At 36.3% G+C, this 21416-nt stretch overlaps 1 protein-coding gene across 9 annotated transcripts in view; it reads right to left on the bottom strand.

Moving 5' to 3' along the window:
• The window catches only part of Usp9x (ubiquitin specific peptidase 9 X-linked), a 136704-nt gene that overhangs the window by 13200 nt on the left and 102088 nt on the right, over window positions 1-21416 (bottom strand). For all 9 annotated transcript variants that reach the window (XM_076918647.1, XM_034486192.2, XM_076918645.1 and 6 more), the window contains 13 exons: window positions 20172-20338; window positions 18192-18300; window positions 17848-17994; window positions 16718-16864; window positions 15612-15834; window positions 12743-12963; window positions 10902-11092; window positions 8419-8592; window positions 6551-6692; window positions 3792-4545; window positions 2747-2870; window positions 1052-1277; window positions 102-231 (listed from right to left, as the gene is read on the bottom strand). In XM_076918647.1, the coding sequence (XP_076774762.1) occupies window positions 102-231; window positions 1052-1277; window positions 2747-2870; window positions 3792-4545; window positions 6551-6692; window positions 8419-8592; window positions 10902-11092; window positions 12743-12963; window positions 15612-15834; window positions 16718-16864; window positions 17848-17994; window positions 18192-18300; window positions 20172-20338 (2755 nt within the window). The remainder of the gene's footprint in view (window positions 1-101; window positions 232-1051; window positions 1278-2746; window positions 2871-3791; window positions 4546-6550; window positions 6693-8418; window positions 8593-10901; window positions 11093-12742; window positions 12964-15611; window positions 15835-16717; window positions 16865-17847; window positions 17995-18191; window positions 18301-20171; window positions 20339-21416) is intronic.

Here is a 21416-nt window from a genome sequence, read left to right on the forward strand (position 1 = left end):
AATGTAAAGAAAAGAAAGCCAAATCCTATTTCATCATTGGACCTTCTGAATATTATTTAACATAACACTTTAACAGAAATTATGAAAATTTTAATTCTTACCTAAATTGGCATACATTACAAACAAGTTGAAATACTGCTGTAAATGACGTCCATGCTCTGAAACCTCCCTCCTCAAGAGATTTAGTACTGCTCTTAATAAGTGGTCACTCAAACTTAAGTTGTCATAAGCCTGTAAAGGAGAAAACACTAGCTGATTCTCAACAAGGTGCAAAGATAATTTTATGTGTATGTTGAACACAAGAATACTTTTCTGGAAGGACTGATCACATGAATTCTATTCACCCTGCTTGCCAACACCAGATTGCTCCAAGGACTTGAGTATGCTAATGCTAGATAGAGAAGACCTTTGCCACGGAGCTTAGCTACCAAGATCTCTTCTTACTACTGAAGAAAGCATATCAACTAAATTGGCTCAAGCTGACTTGCACTTCCCTAGCAGTTGGAATTACAGGTTTGTACCACACAAATGATTGTGGTACCACATTCAGCTTTTGAATTATACGTTTTTCACTTTGCTGCAATTAAAACCAAAAATGTTTATTAAAAATCCACCAGAAAGAAGTGTTATAAAAAATCCCATATGGAAACACTACTTTGTTAGATAATTAAAAAACAGGACTGGTGAGATGGCTCAATGGGTAAAGGAGTTTACCACCCAAACAGAAAGGACTTTTGAGTTTGATCCCTAGAACCCTACATGGTGGAAGGAAAGAACAGACTCCCACAAATGTCCTCTGATCTTTGTCCACACAAACAACACTCCACACAAAATAAAGGTTTAAAAAAAAGCACATGCGCACAAGTATTTTTAAAGGGCAAATAATCACTGTTACTTTTTATCTAGTAATTTTAATGGAAGTCAGGTTATCAGTCTAGGTGTCTGATGTGTGGTAATCATAAAAAAAAAACCCTACATTCAGTTTTTTCTCTTCAACTTCAACAAAGCACATTTTTTTTGTAAATACATATATAAACAAAGGTACAATTACCTGACTAGAAGGTCCAGGAGATGCAAAAGGTGAAGGACAAGGCCCGTCTTGTAAGGAAAAATGTGCAATGAAAACAATAAGTTTTGCAAATGCACCTCTCACTTCTGCACTAGGACATTCCAAAAGGTACTCAGAGAATCGATTTGAAACATTAAAAAGGACATTGTGAGCAAACCAAAACCGCACATTCTTGCTGTGACGCAGGAGAATACACAATGCATCATACCTAAAACAAAACAAAACACAACTATCAGACTATAAATTCAGTTCACTTCTCCTATAGTAAAGTGATAGAGAATTGGATCAAAACAAACAAAAAAGCAAGTATCTTTTATCACTGGAGAGAACAGCAGCAATGGCCACTTCTAGTATTAACATTAAAATGATTGATGATGAGCTAGGTGTGGTAATGCATGCCTTTAATCTCCAGGCAGATCTGAGTTAAAGGCTAGTCTGGTATACGAGAGTTCTAGGCCAGCCAGGTCTATTTATACAGAGAACCCTGTGTGTGAGGGGTGGGGTAGGGTGGAGTAGAGGTTGTTGGGGGGAGAAGAGAGATGAATACTATATGAATTGGCCTAATCTCATGGAGTTATAAAATAGTCAAAAGCTTGAATTGTTCATTAAAATTGTATTACTAGTCAGAGGTGGTGGTGTACATCTTTAATCCCAGAATTTGGGAGTCTTAGTTCAAAGTCAGCCTGGTCTACAGAGTGAGTTTCAGGATACTGAGGGCTACACAGAGTAACCTTGTCCCCCAAAATGACAAAATAACTTCTTTCCTTACTGTAGTTATCTTCTGGACACATAAAAAAGCTTTGTACACTTATGTGTATGTGTGTGTACGAGCACATGCTTGCGTGGGCAGGTAAATGGACTATATTGACAGGAATAGGTTCTCTTCTTCTACCATGTGGGTTCTGGGTTTCAAACTCAGTTTTGTCAAGTTTTGATGGCAAGAGCCACCCTCACTGGCTCTCAGTAAATAACAATTGCTAAAAAGGTATTATAATGGCCTCTATACTTATTTTTACCCTTTGAATTTATGCCAAGTATTTTAGTATTATTTCTCTTTTTTTAGTGTCTTTTTAAAATTCATTTTTATTTGTTTTTGTCTACAGTGTTATGCCTAAATATATGCTTTGCAGGCTAGAAGAAGGCACCAGATCTCATTATAGATGGCTATGAGCTACTATGTGGTTTGTTGGGAAATGAACTCTGAAAGAGCAGCCAGTGTTCTTACCTCTGAGCCATCTCTCCAGCCCCCATATGGACTATTTAAGTTTCCCTAAGTTACAATAGCCAAATGATTCATACGAAGTTTAAGTATAGGTTTGAATACAGCATGAGCTGAAATTTGTATCATAAAGTTTATGGCATTCAAGTGGTTTTCTTTTAGGGTGTTGGTAAAGTTGTGCATCAATCACCACAGGTCTAGGCTGTTTTGTCACTCAAAAAATGTTTTCCTCTTAATCTATTAGCAGTCACTCCCCTAGGTTATCTCAGCCTTGTTCTCTCTGAGACACAGTTTCTCTGTGTAGCACCCACTATGATTTCTTATTACTATGATTTTTTCAAAGAAATTCTGCCACTTAAGTTTGAATAATAGTCTTGCGGTTCTGAAAAAAAAATATAGAGCACTCTACAAAGACCACCACCAAATCTTAAACAAAATAAAAATTCAAAACAAGATACCAATCACTGGCGGATCCTCGGACTATTTTCTTTGTGTGAAATCCTGTAGTAAAAAGGAATCTAGCAGCAAGCTGAATACTAATCATAGTGATTTCTTCTGCTTCAGGAGACAGGTGATCTTGCCCTAAAAAAAACCAAATACACACATATTTAAAAAAATCAAGTGTCTCTTCACGTCCCATTTTCAAAGTTTGTACTTTGCAGTCTCAATTTGTTATAACTCTTCTTAGATTATTTATGAAATTATTATTCCTGATTTTAGAACCAAATACATTCCTTTATACTAATGATTAAACAAAAATTTGCTTCAACAAACAAAAACTTATCTCCAAACAGTATGACAATAAATACTTAAGTACTCAAACACAAATCATCTTAAATCTAATTTTAGCCAAAAGTATCAACTTACATCCATTCAAAATGAAAATAATTTTATATATTGAGGGCATGGCAGCACACACCTTTAATTCTAGCACTTTGGAGGCAGAGACAGGCAGATCTCTGAGATCTAGGACAGCCAGGGTGACTGACAGAGAAACATCTAAAAAAACCAAACCAAACAAACATACACCCTCACTCGCCAAAAAAGGGAAATGCAGACTGGAGAGAAGGCTCAGCAATCAGGAGCACTTGCTGGTTTTACAGATCGGTCCAAGGATAAGTTCTCAGCACCCACTCAGCAACTCCAGTACCAGGGGATGTAATGCCTTTTTCTGGCCTTCTCAAGAATTGAATGCACATGGCACAGACATACACGTAGGCAAAACATTTATAAGTATAAGATGAATAAAGCTAGCAGAATGGTGATGGTGCACCTTTGATTCCAGCATTTGGGAGTGATCTTGGAGTTTGAGGCCATCCTGGACGACAACACAAATTCCAGGATATCCAGAGCTACATAGAGAAACCCTGTCTTAAAAATACACACACACACACACACACACACTCACACTCTCTCTCACAGAGCAAGGCTATGCCTACTAATAAATCTTAGAAATAAGAAATACTCTTTGCTATATATAATAAGCTAACTCTTGACACTTACCTGGAGGAGGGTTTAAGTAAACACCATTACATGTAAGTAGCTTTTTCATAAACTGAAAATATTCCAAACTGTACTGCATTCGGTTGTGCATAAACTGAACGTTCTGCTTCCGTACACTTCTTTCAATGGCTGATGGCATAACAATCTGATGAGGCCTTGTGGTGATAGCAATCTCTGATATGTATCTTATCACCTCATCATCATGACCTATTGTGTCCATTCGTTCATAAAAAAGTATATATGCATTCCACCACCTTTTCTGACGTCTGTACGACATGCGCTTCATCATGTGATCAAACACTTCTCCCATGTACTCGCCACCAAAACACTGGTTTTTCATTTCTTCATCGTCATCCATTTTACACTCTGTTACATCTCCATCATCAAATTTATACCAACGATTTTTTTCACCATCCCCTCCATTCCTCTGGATGATGTAAGAATAGTAATGTCCCCCACTTGCTTGACCACTGTGCACAAGCACACCCACAAGTCTGTATTTTGTGCTTCCTGCTTTCTCGCTTTCAGACTGCTCATTCTGTTGTATCAACTGACTTTCTGGGTTGACATTATCTCCCTCCAGTTTAGCAACACCTGCAACTGTGTAAGGTTCCATGTCTAACTCTCGAGGAAATTCAAAGTAATCGTTGAACTTGATTGCACATTCTCTTTCCCAGTCATAATCAAATCGTTTTAGTTGGATAGCAAGAACAGGAGGCAATTTTTTAATTAGCAAGCGCTTTACAGTATCAACCTAAAATCAATAGAGAAAATTAATAGATACAATCAATAGCAAAAAGCAAACCAAAATCCAAGAAAACACCAACATCCCCAAATCAGAAAGTTAACCCAGGGCGTCACACATGTTAAAAGCAAGCACTCATCCTTTAGCTATATCTCCAATTCTCTTCTGCTCAGGCTGGCTTTCAACTTGCTCTGTAGCCCAGACCTCAGTCTCCTATTGAGGTTACAGGCTTGTGCCATCAAGACCACAAGACCAAGTAAAACTTTTTCTCTTATTTTTTTCCCCTTGGGATAGGGGGCTTCATATTATAGTTCCAGTTGGCTTCAGATTGATGTACTATGAAACTTAGGCAGACCTGAACCTGGTACTTGGGCTTTTCTTGTGTAGTTGTGAATCACTACATGTATCTCTTCAAGTAAATCATTTTATGTGTAAGTGTACTACTACATGCATGCTGGTGGCTGAGGAGACCAGACAAAGGCATTAGATTCCCTGAAACTGGAACCATAGATGACTGCATACTGACATGTTGGTGTTCAAAGCTAAATCCAAGTCCCCTGCAAAAGCACTTTTCATGGCTGAGTTCTCTCTCTAGCCTCTTTAGCAAATTCTTTAAAAAGCACTACACATCAAGTTTTCTAAGATTTACTTGAATTATAATCTTAAGATATTTCTCTGAAGTTGATGTAAACATTAACTGATTAATAATATGGAAATGGCCTATACCAGTTACTACAAAATGCAAAAATTAGTTATTTAAACATGACTTACTGCCTAGTTTCTTCTGTACTACCCTGGCCTCTAGTCATTGTTTCTTATTTACAGTTATTCCAACTAAGGTTCTTTGCTGTAAACAAACTGAATAGTTTACTTTTTATTGGGCAATTAGAAAGTAGTTAATATTATAGAGGTGATAACATATTTAATCCTTACAACCCTCTTAAGTTGGCATTACTTAACCTTAAAGATAGGGTGTTAAGAGTCCTGGTAAGTTTAGGAACTTGTCTCATGTCTCAAGACCCATGGTGGCAGACAATGTTGTTTCATACCCCATAATCCAAATGTACAGACTTTCATACTTCTCTAAGTGGTGTGGTAGGCCAAACATTACAGGAGACTTAGAGGTAAAATGGTTTGAAAGCCAGAAAGAATAAACATAATTTACTATTCATATGTGTGAATATCCTTCTTCCTTGAAGAGCTAAGTTCCCATGGGAAAAAATCTAATCAGGTAATAAAAAACAAATTTTATTATATTTAAGAAAATAATACTTTCAGCAAAACAATTCTGGATATAAGACAAAAAAATGTTGCCGGGCAGTGGTGGCGCAAGCCTTTAATCCCAGCACTTGGGAGGCAGAGGCAGGCGGATTTCTGAGTTCGAGGCCAGCCTGGTCTACAGAGTGCGTTCCAGGACAGCCAGGGCTATACAGAAAAACCCTGTCAAAAAAAAAAAAAAAAGACAAAAAAATGTTTTCCTCCATCAGCTCTGGTGTTTGTTTCTAAGCAGAAAACAAATTTACCCTTGCTAATTCATATAACAAAGGTGGTATTAAGCTATTACAATTTTGTTTTTTCTTTTAAAACATACACACACTCTCACATACTTTCTATCTCACCCAACTACTTCTTATCATGACAAAGGAAAATTGAAAAAAGTGTTAACTTTGAGAATAAACAAATGTTACCCAAACCTTCAAAATCCATTAAATATGTGGTGGTGCACACCTTTAGTCCCAGCACTCTGGAAGTAGAGGCAAGTTGCTCTCTACCCATTCAAGACAGTCTGATTAATACAGCCAGGGAGGTAGGAGACTATCTCAAACAAACAAACAAAATAAATAAAAAATACCACCACCAAGCCCACCAAAATAATTAATGATAATGTGCTCATGCACATGTGCACACTCACACACACCCTTAAAGAAAACTGTTTTTTCTTCACCAGAAACTACTGACTACCCATAGCTGCTGAGTTAGAGGTATCATAGTTATCTTAACAGATAATTCATACCTTTTTATTGCATTTTTCACAATGATAAGCATTTGCCCCTTCTAGTAAATCTCCTTTGACATACTGTTCCAAAGAATCAAGAAGATTTTGGTGGTTTCTAATGTCTACATTCAGAGTTGTAAAAGATTCTTCACATTCGTACCTAAAGATATTATTTAAGAAGTTATCAGAAAAGGATTTAGTCTTCAGTTCTCTAAATACTTCTTTACATATTTAATGAAAGGAAATTTATAATGCTTAAACTATGAAACGTCTAAGGTTATGGAATATTAACAATACTGATGGCATTTCCTGGTTATTTAGACTGTGCTGGTCACATTAGATTGATTACATGCTGTCCTTTGCCTTCAATGACAGAATTGCTTGAGAACTATCACCACCCACACTTGAGTGAAGTGGGAATTAAGACAGGCCAGCTTGGGGAGGCAGAGGCAGGAAAGTCTCTGAGTTCAAGTTCATCCTATTTTAGTACCAGGACAGCCCAGGAATACATAGAGAGACCCTGTCTTGGAAAAACAAAAAACCAAACCAAATAAACAAAAAGACAGGGCTATTTGAGCTTAAGCTCTTTTAGTCTACCATGTTGTTTTGAGGTGTGATGTGTTTTGACAGTAATTATGGGCCCCTGTGGCAAGTGCTCAATTCTGCCATTCTAGCAAAAGTAGGTAAGTACTTTTGTATTATATATAGAGTGAGCAAGTTCTAATGAACTTTATAGAAACAGGTAACTGGCTAGATAAGGCCCATAATTTATAGGTTTTTTTTTTTTTTTATCACTACCCTAGGAAAATAAAGTTCTCTAATAGTAGACTGCTATTTTAAAAGAATTTTAATTGAAAACTATTTTTGAAAATGTATTATTTATAGTGTGTGTGGCTGTACACGCTATTACATACACAATGCATGTGAGAGGATAACTTTGTGAAGTTGGTCCTCTCCTTCCATAGTTTGCCAACTTGAGCCTCCAAGTGCTTTACCAGCTGAACCACCTCGCTGCCCCCATTAAAAGATATTTGTTATTGTTAAAATTTATGTGTCAGTTTGTGTGTCTGCCATGTGTTGTATGCCCATGAAGGTCAGAAAAGGGTGTTGGATCCCCTGGAGTTTGAGTTCTAAATCCTGGGAACTAAACTTGGGTTCTCTGGAGAGCAAGAACTTGTAACTGCTGAGCTCTAGTTTATTTTGTCATTTAAGCGGTGGTGGCACACGCCTTTAATCCCAGCACTTGGGAGGCAGAGGCAGGTGGATTTCTGAGTTCGAGGCCAGCCTGATCTACAGAGTGAGTTCCAGGATAGCCAGGGCTACACAGAGAAACCCTGTCTCAAAAAAAAAAAAAAAAAAAAAAAAAAGTACATGTAAAATTAAAAACCATCATAACAACAACAAAAATATGCAGTTTTCCCCTTAACTTTTATAGTATTTTGTATGTATATATGCCTTAAGAATGATGATAATAGGTGTGTGGGAAAAAGGTGGTAATACCTGATTTTGTTTTAAAAGTGGTTATTTTATTAAGAAAAAATCCCCATAGCCTGTCATCCTTAAAACTTAGTGTATCTATATTATCTAAATTCCAAGATAAAAAGCAAACTTGTAAGTACATCTCTAAGTCATTATGTAAACTGTCTTGTTAATTCCTTAGGAAAATATGAAAGAATTAAAAGTATGAAATAGTAAGACATTAAAAACATCAAAAGGAATCAAGTTATTTAACAAAACAGAACAAAAACCATCCCAAGGTACTCAGATATTCACAGTATTTATTCTGTTATAGGAGTCTGATAGTGGCATATTCCATTTTCAAATTAGCACTAGTAAGAGTTTTATTCTTATTAGCTTATATGACAATATTATATATTAGCACTTACCTATGTGGGCAGCCTTGGCAAATTTTCTGATCAGCAAAGGAACCTCCCAAAACTTTACTTAGCATAGCTGGATGCCCTAAGGCTTTTAAAGCTTCATCTAAACTATCCACCAATGAATTAAAGAACTCTAAAGCATCATGTTGTTCACGAAGATTAACAGGCTCACCCCAAAGCCTGTGAAATGAATAGAATATTAACATGTAACATGTGACAATCACAATATAAACATTTTGTTTTTTACAGTTGTGGGTAAGGCAATTACAATGACAGCATATTAAAACAACTACATGAGAAAGTAGGAAACAACACAGAAAAGCCAGTACTTTATGTTCAAAGTATTGAGGGGACAGTGAGACCCACAGTAAAAGTGGTATTAAAGTGGCAAAGAACTGCTTAAAGAACTAATGGTATGGTTGATAGCATAGCTCTAAGAAAGGTAACGGTTGCTTCAGATGGTACAACATATACATTAATTTTGAACCCAGCTGTAGATGACATTAAAATGAAATGGGGGATCTTACAGGGATGCTTTCACTAAGCATTCTGACAAATTTTGGATTACAGACAAAAAGAATGTGTTTGTCTACCTTCGTTAAACTGATTTTTCTAAGTGAAAAAAGAATGGCTTGATTTATTCTACAGTTAATCTCTTTTTAGTGATCTGAGGGAGGACTTAAATTAGACAAACTAATTCTAAAACTATCATTCATACATATGTATACAACACAAATTGAGAACAGCCATTGCTTCTGTCCGGGTTCTGATGGAATCTACATGTGACATTGTATTAATAAACACAGAGGACCTAAGTGCATTCTTTCCAAGCAAGAGATGACAAATGTACTTTATATATGCCACAGCACTACTCAATAAATATTTCTTGTATGTAACAAATATTATATTTTGGACAAAAACCCCCTACACACAGCAATGTTAAAAAAATCAGACCTATCATTTGTTACATTATTGGAAATAACACTAGTCTATTTTATTTACTTTCAAGCTGTAACACAATTCACCATACTTCAAAACACGCATGCCCCTTACAACAGAAACATCTGTTAAGACACCAAGGTACCAGTTCTTAACTGAACTAAGTGAACAGATGCACATAATATATATATATATATATATATATATATATATATATATATATATATATATATATTGCTGCTACCATCAGAGAAGAGGCAGAAAAATGCCATGTACCAACTCCCCATGGAGATAAAACTGTAGGCACAACACCCATCTAGTAGCCTTGTCTATCTCCCGTACAAAACCAAAAATATCATGCTAATCTGATCAAGCCCCTGGATCTCACTGGGCACCTTAAAGAATGTGGAGGGAGAAAAGAGAAAATACTATTTATGGTATATGGTCCTCACATGGCTTCTGAATTGGGGAAAATTATTTGAGATAATGGGAAAGTTCAAATGCTGACTATACTCAATGTCACGGAAGCTTTAAAATCATAGTAATAAATTCATTATGTTTTAAAACAAAGACACACAATGAAGCATAGGTGAAACTTTATTATCTGTGATTTGTCTCAAAATAATTTGGAAAGTAGTAGGAGGAAATATATCTTCCTAACATATGCCCCTATGAATCTATTGTATATGCATCAGATATTTTCATAATCTAGGTAGCTATGTCTTAAGAGACTAGAGGAGGCTAGAAAGACTTGTTCTTGCAGAAGATCTGGTTCAGTTCCCAGCATCCACATGATAGCTAGGAACCATTTGTAATGCCAATTCCAGAGGATCCAACACCCTCTTCCAGCCTCCAATGCCACCAGGCATCAATAATTTTTTGACTGGATATGGTGGTGCATGCCTTTAATTTTAACACCCTGGAAGCAGAGGCAGGAGGGCATCTGTGAGTTTAAGGCTAGTCTAGTCTACAAAGCCAAGTTCCAGGACAGCCAGGACTACAAAGAGCTGTGGTTCTCAACCTGTAGGTTGTGTCCCCTTTGGCCCTGTGACCCCTTTCTTGAAAAATATTTACAATTCATAATAGTAGTAAAATTATTGTTATAAAATAGCAATAGATATAATTTTACAGTTGGGGGGTCACCACAACATGAGGAACCTTACTTAAGGATTGCAGCATTAGGAAGATTGAGAACCACTAATTCTGTTTAATTTTTTTCTCTGTGTAGCCCTGGCTGTCCTGGAACTCACTCTGTAGACCTGGCTGGCTTTGAACTCAGAAATCCACCTGCCTCTGCTTCCCTAGTGCTGGGATTAAAGGCATGCGCCACTACTGCCCAGCTCTGTTTAATTTTTAACATGTCAAAAATTACCAAAACAAAAAAAATTGTCCTTTACTATGAGACTTCTTCATGCCCCACCACAAAAAGAAAATTTAAGGATAGTTAGAAATTGCTTAAAAACAGAACATAAAGCTATCTTAAGATATGTACTTTAGGAATATAAGCTATTTATCAAGTGATGCTTTATTACTGTCCACCCATACTTTACCTGAACTGTTTCCAAAATCCTCTGGGCACGTAGTACTGTAGTCGAGAAGCAGCTAAATGGCCAAAGATAACCTGAAGGTGTCTTAGAACACCAATATTGTACTCTTTCCTATCTTCTGTTTTACTCAGTGGTGGTTTGTCTTCAAATTGTTGAGGATATCCAAACACATCATCCCTGGGATCAACATTGCTCTAGAAACCAAAAAGGTATTATTAATGAGCTAATCAGAAGTTTAGTAAAATATGTCAAGATAAATTCTAGTTCGTGAACATAAACTTTTACTTTGTTTCCAAGCCCTTAATTTTCAAAAGGTGTATACATTTAATTTACAGTGTTTGTTCCTGCCATTTCACGTAAGAATATAAACATTAATAGTAGTAAAAGAATGAAGCTGAGCCCTCCTTAACATTACATAGAAAAAACAACTCAATCTGTACCAAAGTTCTAAAAGTTAGAGCTAAAAACAATAAAACCAAACTTGAAGGCAAAATTTTCTTTTATTTTTTTCTTTTTGTTTTTCGAGACAGGGTTTCTCTGTGTAGCTCTGGCTGTCCTGGAACTCACTCTGTAGATCAGGCTAGCCTCGAACTCAGAAATCCGCCTGCCTCTGCTGGGATTAAAGGCGTGAGCCACCACCACCCGGCAAAATTTTCAAGACATTATTGCTGGTAACAATTTATTACTATGATATCAAAGGCACAAAGAGTATACAAGTTGGATCTCAAAAAAACGAAAAACTTTTGTGTAAATATACTGCCAAGAGAGGCAATGCCCCAGAGGTGGTAAGCTCTCTCTTCAGAACAAATCCAATTTTGCTGAATGAAGGGATCTAACAATACTTATGACGGTAAGAATACAACTCATGGGATTCTAACACTACAAACAGGGACAGATAAAACAATAAAAACACACACACACAGTATGGGTACAAACAAGACCCAACTTCAGTACTGCTATATTCTTTTCTTTGAAAAGCCACAGGCTTATCAACCTTTACCTGTTGCTATCACTTACATTTCTTTTTCCATTGCTTTATTCTGCTTTGGCTACTTTTCAGGAAGCTTAAACTTTTGCCACAAGATTATGTAAACAGTATATGACGTAAGCAAAAGTTTTGTTTTTAAGTAGGAAGAGATAAGACTTGGGGGAAAATATAAGCATAAGCAAAAAGGAACAAGCAAAGATAAAAGTGAAAAACTTAGCTTAGTGTGGTGGTATAGACACTATAAACTATCACCTGGAAAACTGAAGCTGGAGACCTTCAGAGGCTAGCTTGGACATCATAATAAGACTGTCTTAAAAGAATCACAAAAACAAAAAATGAGGGGGAGGAAGGTGTGGCCCAAGACAATTATTTGTCCAAATTATGGCTCAGAAGTGTCAAAAGGTTGGCCATCATCGATTTAAACTAGTCAAATTTCAACTTCTATCAAACAGTACTTTAAAAAAGATGGATAGTTTGTAACTGCTGTAATGAGACACACTCCACAAGTGGAAGAGGCCGTGGCCACTTTCAAACATAACTTTTACAATCTAAGGAAGGAAACCACAACACAATTAGATCTTCAATCCACTAACAACATGGGTTCATGAAGGTAAATTGATTAATTTTGTAGCAGATATGTCCAGACTTTTAAAAATCATTACTTCTTATAAAGATTTGTGTAGGCTCCATTCAGACTACTTATATATTGGTAAATTTTGACATCTTGAGGTTTTGGGAAGGAAATCTTGTGGAAACTGATGGTAACTGTATTTATCCCCTTGGTATCCAATGAGAGAATGGTATCTGTTATCAAAATTTCACACAGAGAAGAACTGAAGTAATAAAAGAAATTTACCTCATTGTCCTGCTTCTCATCCCCAGACATATCATCATCTACATCACTACCTGTGCCTTCAATCGCAAGAATACCGTTCCTGATAGAGGGAATCATATAGAGTTGCTGAATCACAGAATTCATGTAACAAGTAGCACCAGCATTTTTCAGCCCCACAAATCCTTTTGGTGGGCGGGGTCCAACAGGTGGCAGGTATTCCCACTCAGTAAGTGCTTCACAAGCTGAAAAAGAAAGAAGAGTTTTATAGCACAAGCAGAAATGATTTTGTGCTTTTTAAGCTCTCTTAAGCTGACAAAATAGAAATACTACTACCTGAGCAGTCATAGGAGGCAGGGCTCTCTTTTGGCATTTTTCCATTAATAAATGCATTTAAGGCAGCAACCCAGGGGCTGGAGAGATGGCTCAGTGGCTAAGAGGTCTGCTCTTCCAGAGGTCCTGAGTTCAATTCCCAGCAACCCCCAGCAACCACATGGTGGCTCACAATGATCTGTAATGGGATCTGATGCCCTCTTCTGGTATCTCTGAACATTTAGCTACAGTGTACTCATATACATAAAATAAATAAAATCTTTAAAAAACCCCAGCAACCCACATCACTGCAGGCGCCTTCACCTACCAACCTTTGATTCTATTTGTATGTTTATAAGACAGTGTCTCATATAGCCAGACTGGCCTGGAACTATAAATGTAACTAAGGATAATAATATTCAACTTAAGAGCCTCCTTTTTTTTTTTTTTTTTAAATGATTTTATAATCCACCCAGTGCTGGAATTATGGGTATGCAACACCATGCCTAGTTTACAGAATATTAGGCCTCAAAGCCACTGATTGCTCTGTGTATATCAAGCATTCTACCAACTGAGCCACATGCCAACTACCACAAACCCCATTGTTTTTAATCTGGTGTTGCCTTTATGGCAGTCTCTAATATATTCACATGAGATGGCACATAGCTGCTTACCTTTTCTTGTTAGGGTTAGTGTTATCTGTACTATCCACCATTCATTATGTTTTGTAAGGTATTTTTATTTATATGTATGTTTGTATATACATGGATGAACAGAGGCTAGAGATATGTGTAGAACCCCTGGAATTGGAGTTATAGTATTTGTGAGCCACTCAAGGTAGGTCCTGAGAACCAACCATAGGACATCTATAATTGCAACAAGCATTCTTAACCACTGAGACACCTTTCCAGCCCATTATTAACTTTTAGTTTATATGAATAATAACATGTGATGGTTGCTCAGCTTTAATGAAATGTATTCATTTATGTTTGTGGTTTCAATAAGCCCCCAAAGCTACCTGGGTTTATGTCCTTGTCTGATATATGCAAATAAGACTAAAATTAGGTCTGCTTATATCCACAGTGCTATTTTGGAGAGCAAACCACATGGTGGATACGAAAATTTGCTGAGAATGGGAGATATACTTACTAAACATATCCCTATGTTTCTGTACCTAGCATAAAGCTAGAAACAATATAAGTATTATTTTCTAGAAGGCCAGCTAAATGAACGACAATATACTGAAGTGACAGGTTTATAGACAATAGATGAATAGGTAAACCACTTATGTGTTGAACAAGGAATGACAGCAATATCAAGTAGAGAGCAAAGCAAAAAATATCAGGGGGACTGAGAGATGGGATTCAGCAGTTAAGAGCACGGGCTGATCTTCTAAAGGACCTGAATACACAGAGGAGATGACAAGAAATGTCTGAACTATGGTAAAATTATGACTATCAAAAAGGCCAAGAAATCAGATAGGTAAAAATCTACTTTTTAAAAGTGTATACTCTCTTTAGCACTTGTTTGCTTTTATTTTATGACAAAGCCTTGGTATGAAAACCTGGCTGCCCTGGAATTTGCTATGGAGATCATTGTGGTCTTTTTGAATGACATGTATATTATAGTTCTGGGCATTTAACTTTGCTGCCAGTCTGTGGTACTGTTTGGGTAAGTTTAGGAAGGTGTGGCCTTGTTAGAGAAGTATGTTACTGGGGGCAGGCTCTGAGGCTCCAAAAGTCATGCCATTTCCAGTTTATTCTGTTTCCTGCTTGTAGCTCTAGGTTGTCAGCTCTACTGTTCCTGCCATGCCTACCTGCTGCCACACTTCCTTGATAAGATAGTGATAGACTTTTATCCCCCTGAAAATAGCAGCCCAAGTAAACTCTTCCTTCTGTAAGTTGGCATGCTCACTGTGTTTTTATCACAGTAATGGACAATTAACTGATACAAACAGGTTAGCTTCAAATTCACAGCAACCTTTCAAGGTACTAGAATTACAGGTGTATACTGATATACTCAATTTATGCTTAAATACCACCCCTGCCCTGAGACAGGGTTTCTCTGTGTAGCCTTGTCTGTCCTAGAACTCACTCTGTAGACCAAGCTGGACTCAAATTCAGAGATCTGCCTGCCTCTGCCTTCCCCAGTGCTGGGATTACAAGCATGAGCCATCTTCCCTGCCCCATTTTTTAACATGCAAAATTGTTTCAATCAAAAGAAAAACTCCTTTAAATTAAGCTAAAAAAAATTCACCTCACTACATTTAAACTTTCTAGAACATAGTGAGAGCTTTAAAAAAATATAAAGGCATTTTCTTGGTAAGGCCCTGAAAGGTTTTCTTCATCAAGGGATTTAGGCTTTGGTTGCATTTACTAACTACAATGGAGATAGGCTGCATTTCCAATTTGAAAGATAACATTAAATTTACTAAATACTCGTATAATCACTTATGTTTTCCTATCTATTTGCTAAAAATCCCAGACTAGTTACTACCAAAATATGACTTAAAGATGTTTATAAAAAGCAAACAGTTTAAAACAGAATCATCACCACAAATAATATGTTTTAAAGTACTTACTAGTTATTGCTGTACCAATGTAATACATTTCAGTCAAAGAATCTACTATCTGTTTAAGGTTCCTCACACAGCCAACAGCTAATGCCACAAGTAACTCAAAACCAGCATTAATTGTGGATGGTGAGCCACAGACAGGAATGGCCTGCTCAGCAGGGAGTTCTCCATTTCTCATATACTGCAGGTAAACATTGGATGCAGGAAAGATGAAATCGTCGATTAATTCCTAAACAGTTGAAATAAAGAATTAAATATTAGCAATGACATTCTGGAAAGAGGACTGTCTTACATCACAAAAAATTTATGTCGGTTTTCTAGTAAAAATGTTTCACTTTTACTATTTACTAGGTAATTTTAACTATTTACTGGGTATACTTAATTTCTTATTTTTTAAACGTATAAAGATATAACTGATTGCTGCAGTACTTAACCATTTATATTTTACATTTTTTGGAGACAAGAGTCCATGTAGCCCTGGCTGTCCTTGAACTCAAGTGACTTTTGTGCCCAGATCTATATTTCACATTTACTTTTAAAAAAAATCAAATGGATATCTATAGAAGCTAATTTTGAATAAAATTATACTAAAATGGCAATTTTTGTCTGAATTACCCGGTTAAAAAACTCATTAAAGAATTGATATATATGATGTACTCTTATAAAATAGACTGCCATACACGCCTTTAGTTCTAGTATTCAGGAGTCAGAGGCAGGCAGATCTCTGTGAAATTACAGGACAGTCCAAACTACAGAGACTGTCTTAAAAAAGAAAAAGAAAACAAAATTAAAAAAACTAAAACAGAGGCTTGAGTCATTTAAATATCCTTAGAAACAGTCCAGATTTTTCAGAAAAGAAAATTTAGGAAAACTTTACTTTTATATGTATATAATACCTAAAAACAGGTTATGGTTACTGGAAGATACTAGTGCTTTACATTATCTAAATAAATATTGTAACGATTCTTGGTAAAGATTCTTAAAAGGCAGGTTTTATAAAAGGTAAAAAACAAAACAAAACAAAACAAAAAAACCCACAAAGACCTAGTGCTACCAATCATACTAAACAACAATACTTACAAGTAGTTTAGAATCAAGAACACAGAACTTACTTTAATGAGATTAGCACCTCCCTTTTCACAACCAATATGAAACTTTTTCTCTGGAGTCTGAAAAGCCAGTAGTTCCTTTGTAACCCCAAGGTGTCCTTCTAAGATTGTCTCTTCAACACCTGTATCACCTGTTCTTTTAACATCATCCTGACAAAGGGGAAAAAAATCAAATGCTTAATTTATAAAACAAAGGAATCTGAACAAGAAAGCTAGAAGGATATGAGACAATTCTCCCCCAAAGCTTTCCAGTCAAGCAAGTTAAAAATAAAATTTCTATGCATGTGCTTTACAGACTACTAGAAGAAATGCTAATCTAAAGGCTAAACTCTGTTGAAGTTTGTGAAATGTTCCCTAATAGGATCCCATGTTTGAACACTTGGTCCCCAGATGGCAGCTACTGACTGGGACACCCGAGAAACCTCTAGGAGGTAGAATCTTGCTGGAGGAAATACATTAGCTACTAGAAGGGTGTGTTTGTTGGCTTTGAATTTTGGACTCACTTCCTGTTCTTTCTTTTAGGGTTCTTCAGATTCAATGTGAACAGCCAGCTTCCTGCTTCTACTGCCATACCCTTTTTGATATGATGGACTCTTAAGCCCCATCCCCTCTCCCTTGTTTTTGTTGGGATATCTTATCACAGAAACAGAAAAGTAATCAACATAACTATAGATTTCTTCAGAAATAAATTTTTATGTGGTCTTCAAAAGACTTATGATCAAAAATAATGTATTTACTTTTTTTGGCTGCTGCGGGGAGGGGAAGTATTTTCTTTAAAATGACAACTTGCTAAAAGCAGAAAAGCTGAACCTCAATATGACAACCCCCTACCCCTCCCCAAGGTCTCAGTATATGGCCTTAAATACATAGAAATGAGTTTGCTTCTGCTTCCCAAGTACTAGGCTTAAAAAACATGTGCTACCATGCTTACCATGTATTCTAAATCTTAAGCACACGTTTTCTCTAAGTAGTAATGCTTACAGAAAATAATTCTATAAAGTACAACCCAACAATGCAATGTCTGTTCTTTGGCCTCCTTTAACATTCGAGCATAAAATGTTTTAAATTATGAACCATTTATAAATGAAGCACTATTTCTTAATGATACAAACAAAATATTAACTGCAACTTACCCTAATCCTTTTAAGCCAATCAATTTCATTATTTAGAAGAACTTCAGCATTGGGTACATTAATGTTACTGTTGTAAGCGTAATTAAGAAGATGCCTTAAAAGAGTAAAGTAGTCGCCTGAATGTTTAGCTCTCTCTCTGGCTGTGCTCTGAAAATGATAAAATACATTATAATGAATCAATACGTTCATGCTTTGAATTCCCTTTTCAAAAACCCTGATGTCCAACTAATGTTTTATTGATTAAGTATAGATTGCCCTAACTGATACAAGTTAAACCCATAAATTCCAGAATATCTTTCTTTGTTGAAGGAATTAAACTGGTAAACATTTTTTAAGTCTCTTACCCCTAAAACAGTAAAGAGCAGAGTAATGAAGAAAAGTAGAGGCCTGTGTCCCATGCAACATCTGGTGCACATTAAGAAAAATTGTTCCTGTGCCACTTGACGAACAGTTCTGAAATGGAAATGATTTATGTTTAATATACTGTTTCCTCTTGGGGAGGGGGTGATATATTAGGAACATAAACTAACATCCACTTAAACAGTCATGACAAAATGCATGTAGATGAGTTTACCATTGCCATGTTCACAGCTATGACCTCATATTGTCATTGAAGAGTTTGAGGAATACCTGAAGAGTTTGAGGAATGCCTTCTAACCTTTTTCTGAAGAGGCTAAAAAAACTCTAATAGATATAAAAATGCCCTATATCAATTAAACTTAAAAACCTCTACCAGTCCCCCTTCCACAGAATTTTTATCCAGTTGTGCCTTAGCAGAGGGGCTAATTATGTTATCATAAAAAGGATACTGCTGCACCTATTCCTTATACTGTAGTATTGATTCCAAAAGCATGACCTCCACATGAGGAACATCAACTGGTAACTTTGTAGAAATGCCAATTCTCAGATCTAAAGAGAAATGTTAGTAGGCCTGACCAATAATGTGTTAACAAATCTTTCAGGTGATTCTGACAGTCTTTAAGGACAGAGAACTACTATGTTTATACAGTAGTAGTTCCCTGAAGATGACTCATGATTAAATGGAACTAGAATGATTCATACTATTTTTTTTCAATGTACACAGCTGTCTAACTATGGCTACTTTTTTTTTTTTCAAGACAACAACTTTCTTATAGAGGTAGCAAAAGCTTTTCCTGTTCTGCATTTGTTTTTTCTTTTCTCCCAGTGCCCAACCCCTGTTCCTCTGTGTAGCCCTGGCTGTCCTAGAACTCACTCTGTAGAACAGGCTTGACTTGACTTGAATTCAGACATCTGCCTGCCACTGCCTCCCTCCTTCCCCAGTGCTGGAATTAAAGATATGCCACTACCACCCAGATGAAAAAGGGTTTCTTAAAAGGCTAGACTGGCTGTTATCAAGGAAATCACTCAAGGTTCTTTTCTGATCACCAAACATTCTCACTTGATGCTCCACTGTATCTTATTTGTGTGTTGCTGGGACTAGGCAAGTTGTACCTGAGCCATTAGCGACACCAATTAGATTTTGTGGTGGTTTTTGTTTGTTGAGACAGAGTTTAACCTTGGCTATCCTAGCTCTATAAAAGAAGCTGGCCTTGAACTCACAGAAATCTTAACTGCCTCTGCCTCCTGCTAGGATTACAGGTGTGTTGGGACTAAAGGTGTGTACAGTGGTGCTACCGATGCCACTGCCTCTGCCACTGCCAACGGGCTACACTTGCTATTTTTTTGTTATTGTTGTTTGATTTTTTTGTTTTGAGACATGGCCTTGCTATGTAGCCCTGGTTGTCTTGGAACATGTAGAGCAGCCTAGTCGAAAACCTAAAGGTTCCCCTTGTCTCTGCTTCTAAAGTGCTGAGATTAAAGATATGTACCACCATGTCTGGCCTAGTTTTTATAATTACATGTTAAGATCAGGATCAGACTGCTATAAAAGAATTGAAACCTAATTCTACAGATTTGAATTGTCTCAAATCCGAATTACTTGTATAAAAACATCTTGAAACATTACTAATATTGATTAAATGCTCTTAAAATGAAAAAAAAAGACGGATTATAATTAACTAATCTTTATGCATAAATTTGTATGGTAACCCTCTTATAAACTTTCACATTAAAATTAACAGTTGGCATCTAGGAATACAAGACAGGAGGCCAATATCTTATCCAATTTTGTAGACTAAAATTAAACAAATTTAGGTTAGGTCAAATATAATTTTTGAAAATTTCCTCAATATTAATGTATCATAGAGAGTATTTGGCTTCTATAATACCTTGTGCCAACATAAATTTGATTCTACTTTACAAAAATAAGATCAAGTTTCTTAAAAATAAAAAAAGAAACTTACTTGCTGCGACAGTGCAACAGTATGTCAATAATGAATGCCTGCCACGCTTTATCTTTACTTAGAGCATCTAAGGCTGTTGGAATCAAGGCGAAACACAGTGTCATCACCTCCAATGCTTCACAGCAAACCTGTTCATCTTCAAGGTCTGGCTCATTGCCTGCATTGGTCTGTAAAATAATTGGAACAAATTATTTAAAGAAGCTTTAAAAGAAAACCCATATGTAATATGAAAGTGTAAGGGAAGGCACCTTCTAGAGAACAGAGAGAATAAGAAAAGGGAGGAAGAAGGGAAGGAAACAACAAAAACTAATACTGTTTGAAAAGTGCAAAAAGGAATCTTATCCTTTGAAAGTTAATTTAGAAAGAGCTTAAAAGAAAACTAAGTAGCTTCAAAAGCTTAGTGCTTAAAATTCATTTACCATTAAACTTACACGGTCTCTCTCTTTACCTGTTTCTTGAGGTCTCTTGAAATAATTTAGAAACAATTATAAAAGAAAACTGTCTAATGTCAATATTTTGTTATGACCCAAAAGGGGTTGGACATATATATATATATATATATATATATACACACATATACATACACATACACTGAGCAAATACATCATTGAGCACTTTGTAGTTAAGAAGCTCCTAGAGACCTTCTGAGTTGTGCACTTCTGAACCAACAACCAACCATTCCTTCTTTATGAACCACTCTGGCACAATATGTTATTGTGCTATTTAATTTTAAAAAAAATCTCCTTGAACAACTAACTGCTCAGTAAGGCTTTAAAATTTTTTCATAACCCCAAATATGCTGTAACTTTAATGTGACTGAAACTGGCTTTCATTCATTTTGCCAAATGAATATACCAAAGAGACACTATACCAAACAGATACTACGAGAACACCAAAATAGTAATAAGGACAAAGTGTTCAATATAATGAGGGCACTGTACTTAGCAAGAAGTCCTTATTACAAGTTTTTCTTAAGAATGGAGAAGTGTGAGCTGGAGAGTTGACTCAGTGATTGAGAGCACTTGTTCTTACAGAGGAACCAGGATCAATACATAGCATCTGCATGGTGGCTTTCAACTGTCCATAACTCTAGTGTCAGGGGATCCAATCCCCTCTTCTGACCTCTGAGGGAACCAGACATTCAGGGTACACTATGTACACACATGGTAAAACATTTATACACATAAAAAAACAACAAAGCAAAACTAAAAAAAAAAAAAAAAACCCTAAGAATGCAACAGTATC

This window comes from Arvicanthis niloticus, chromosome X (genome assembly GCF_011762505.2).
Source record: "Arvicanthis niloticus isolate mArvNil1 chromosome X, mArvNil1.pat.X, whole genome shotgun sequence".
Taxonomy (NCBI): Eukaryota; Metazoa; Chordata; class Mammalia; order Rodentia; family Muridae; genus Arvicanthis; species Arvicanthis niloticus.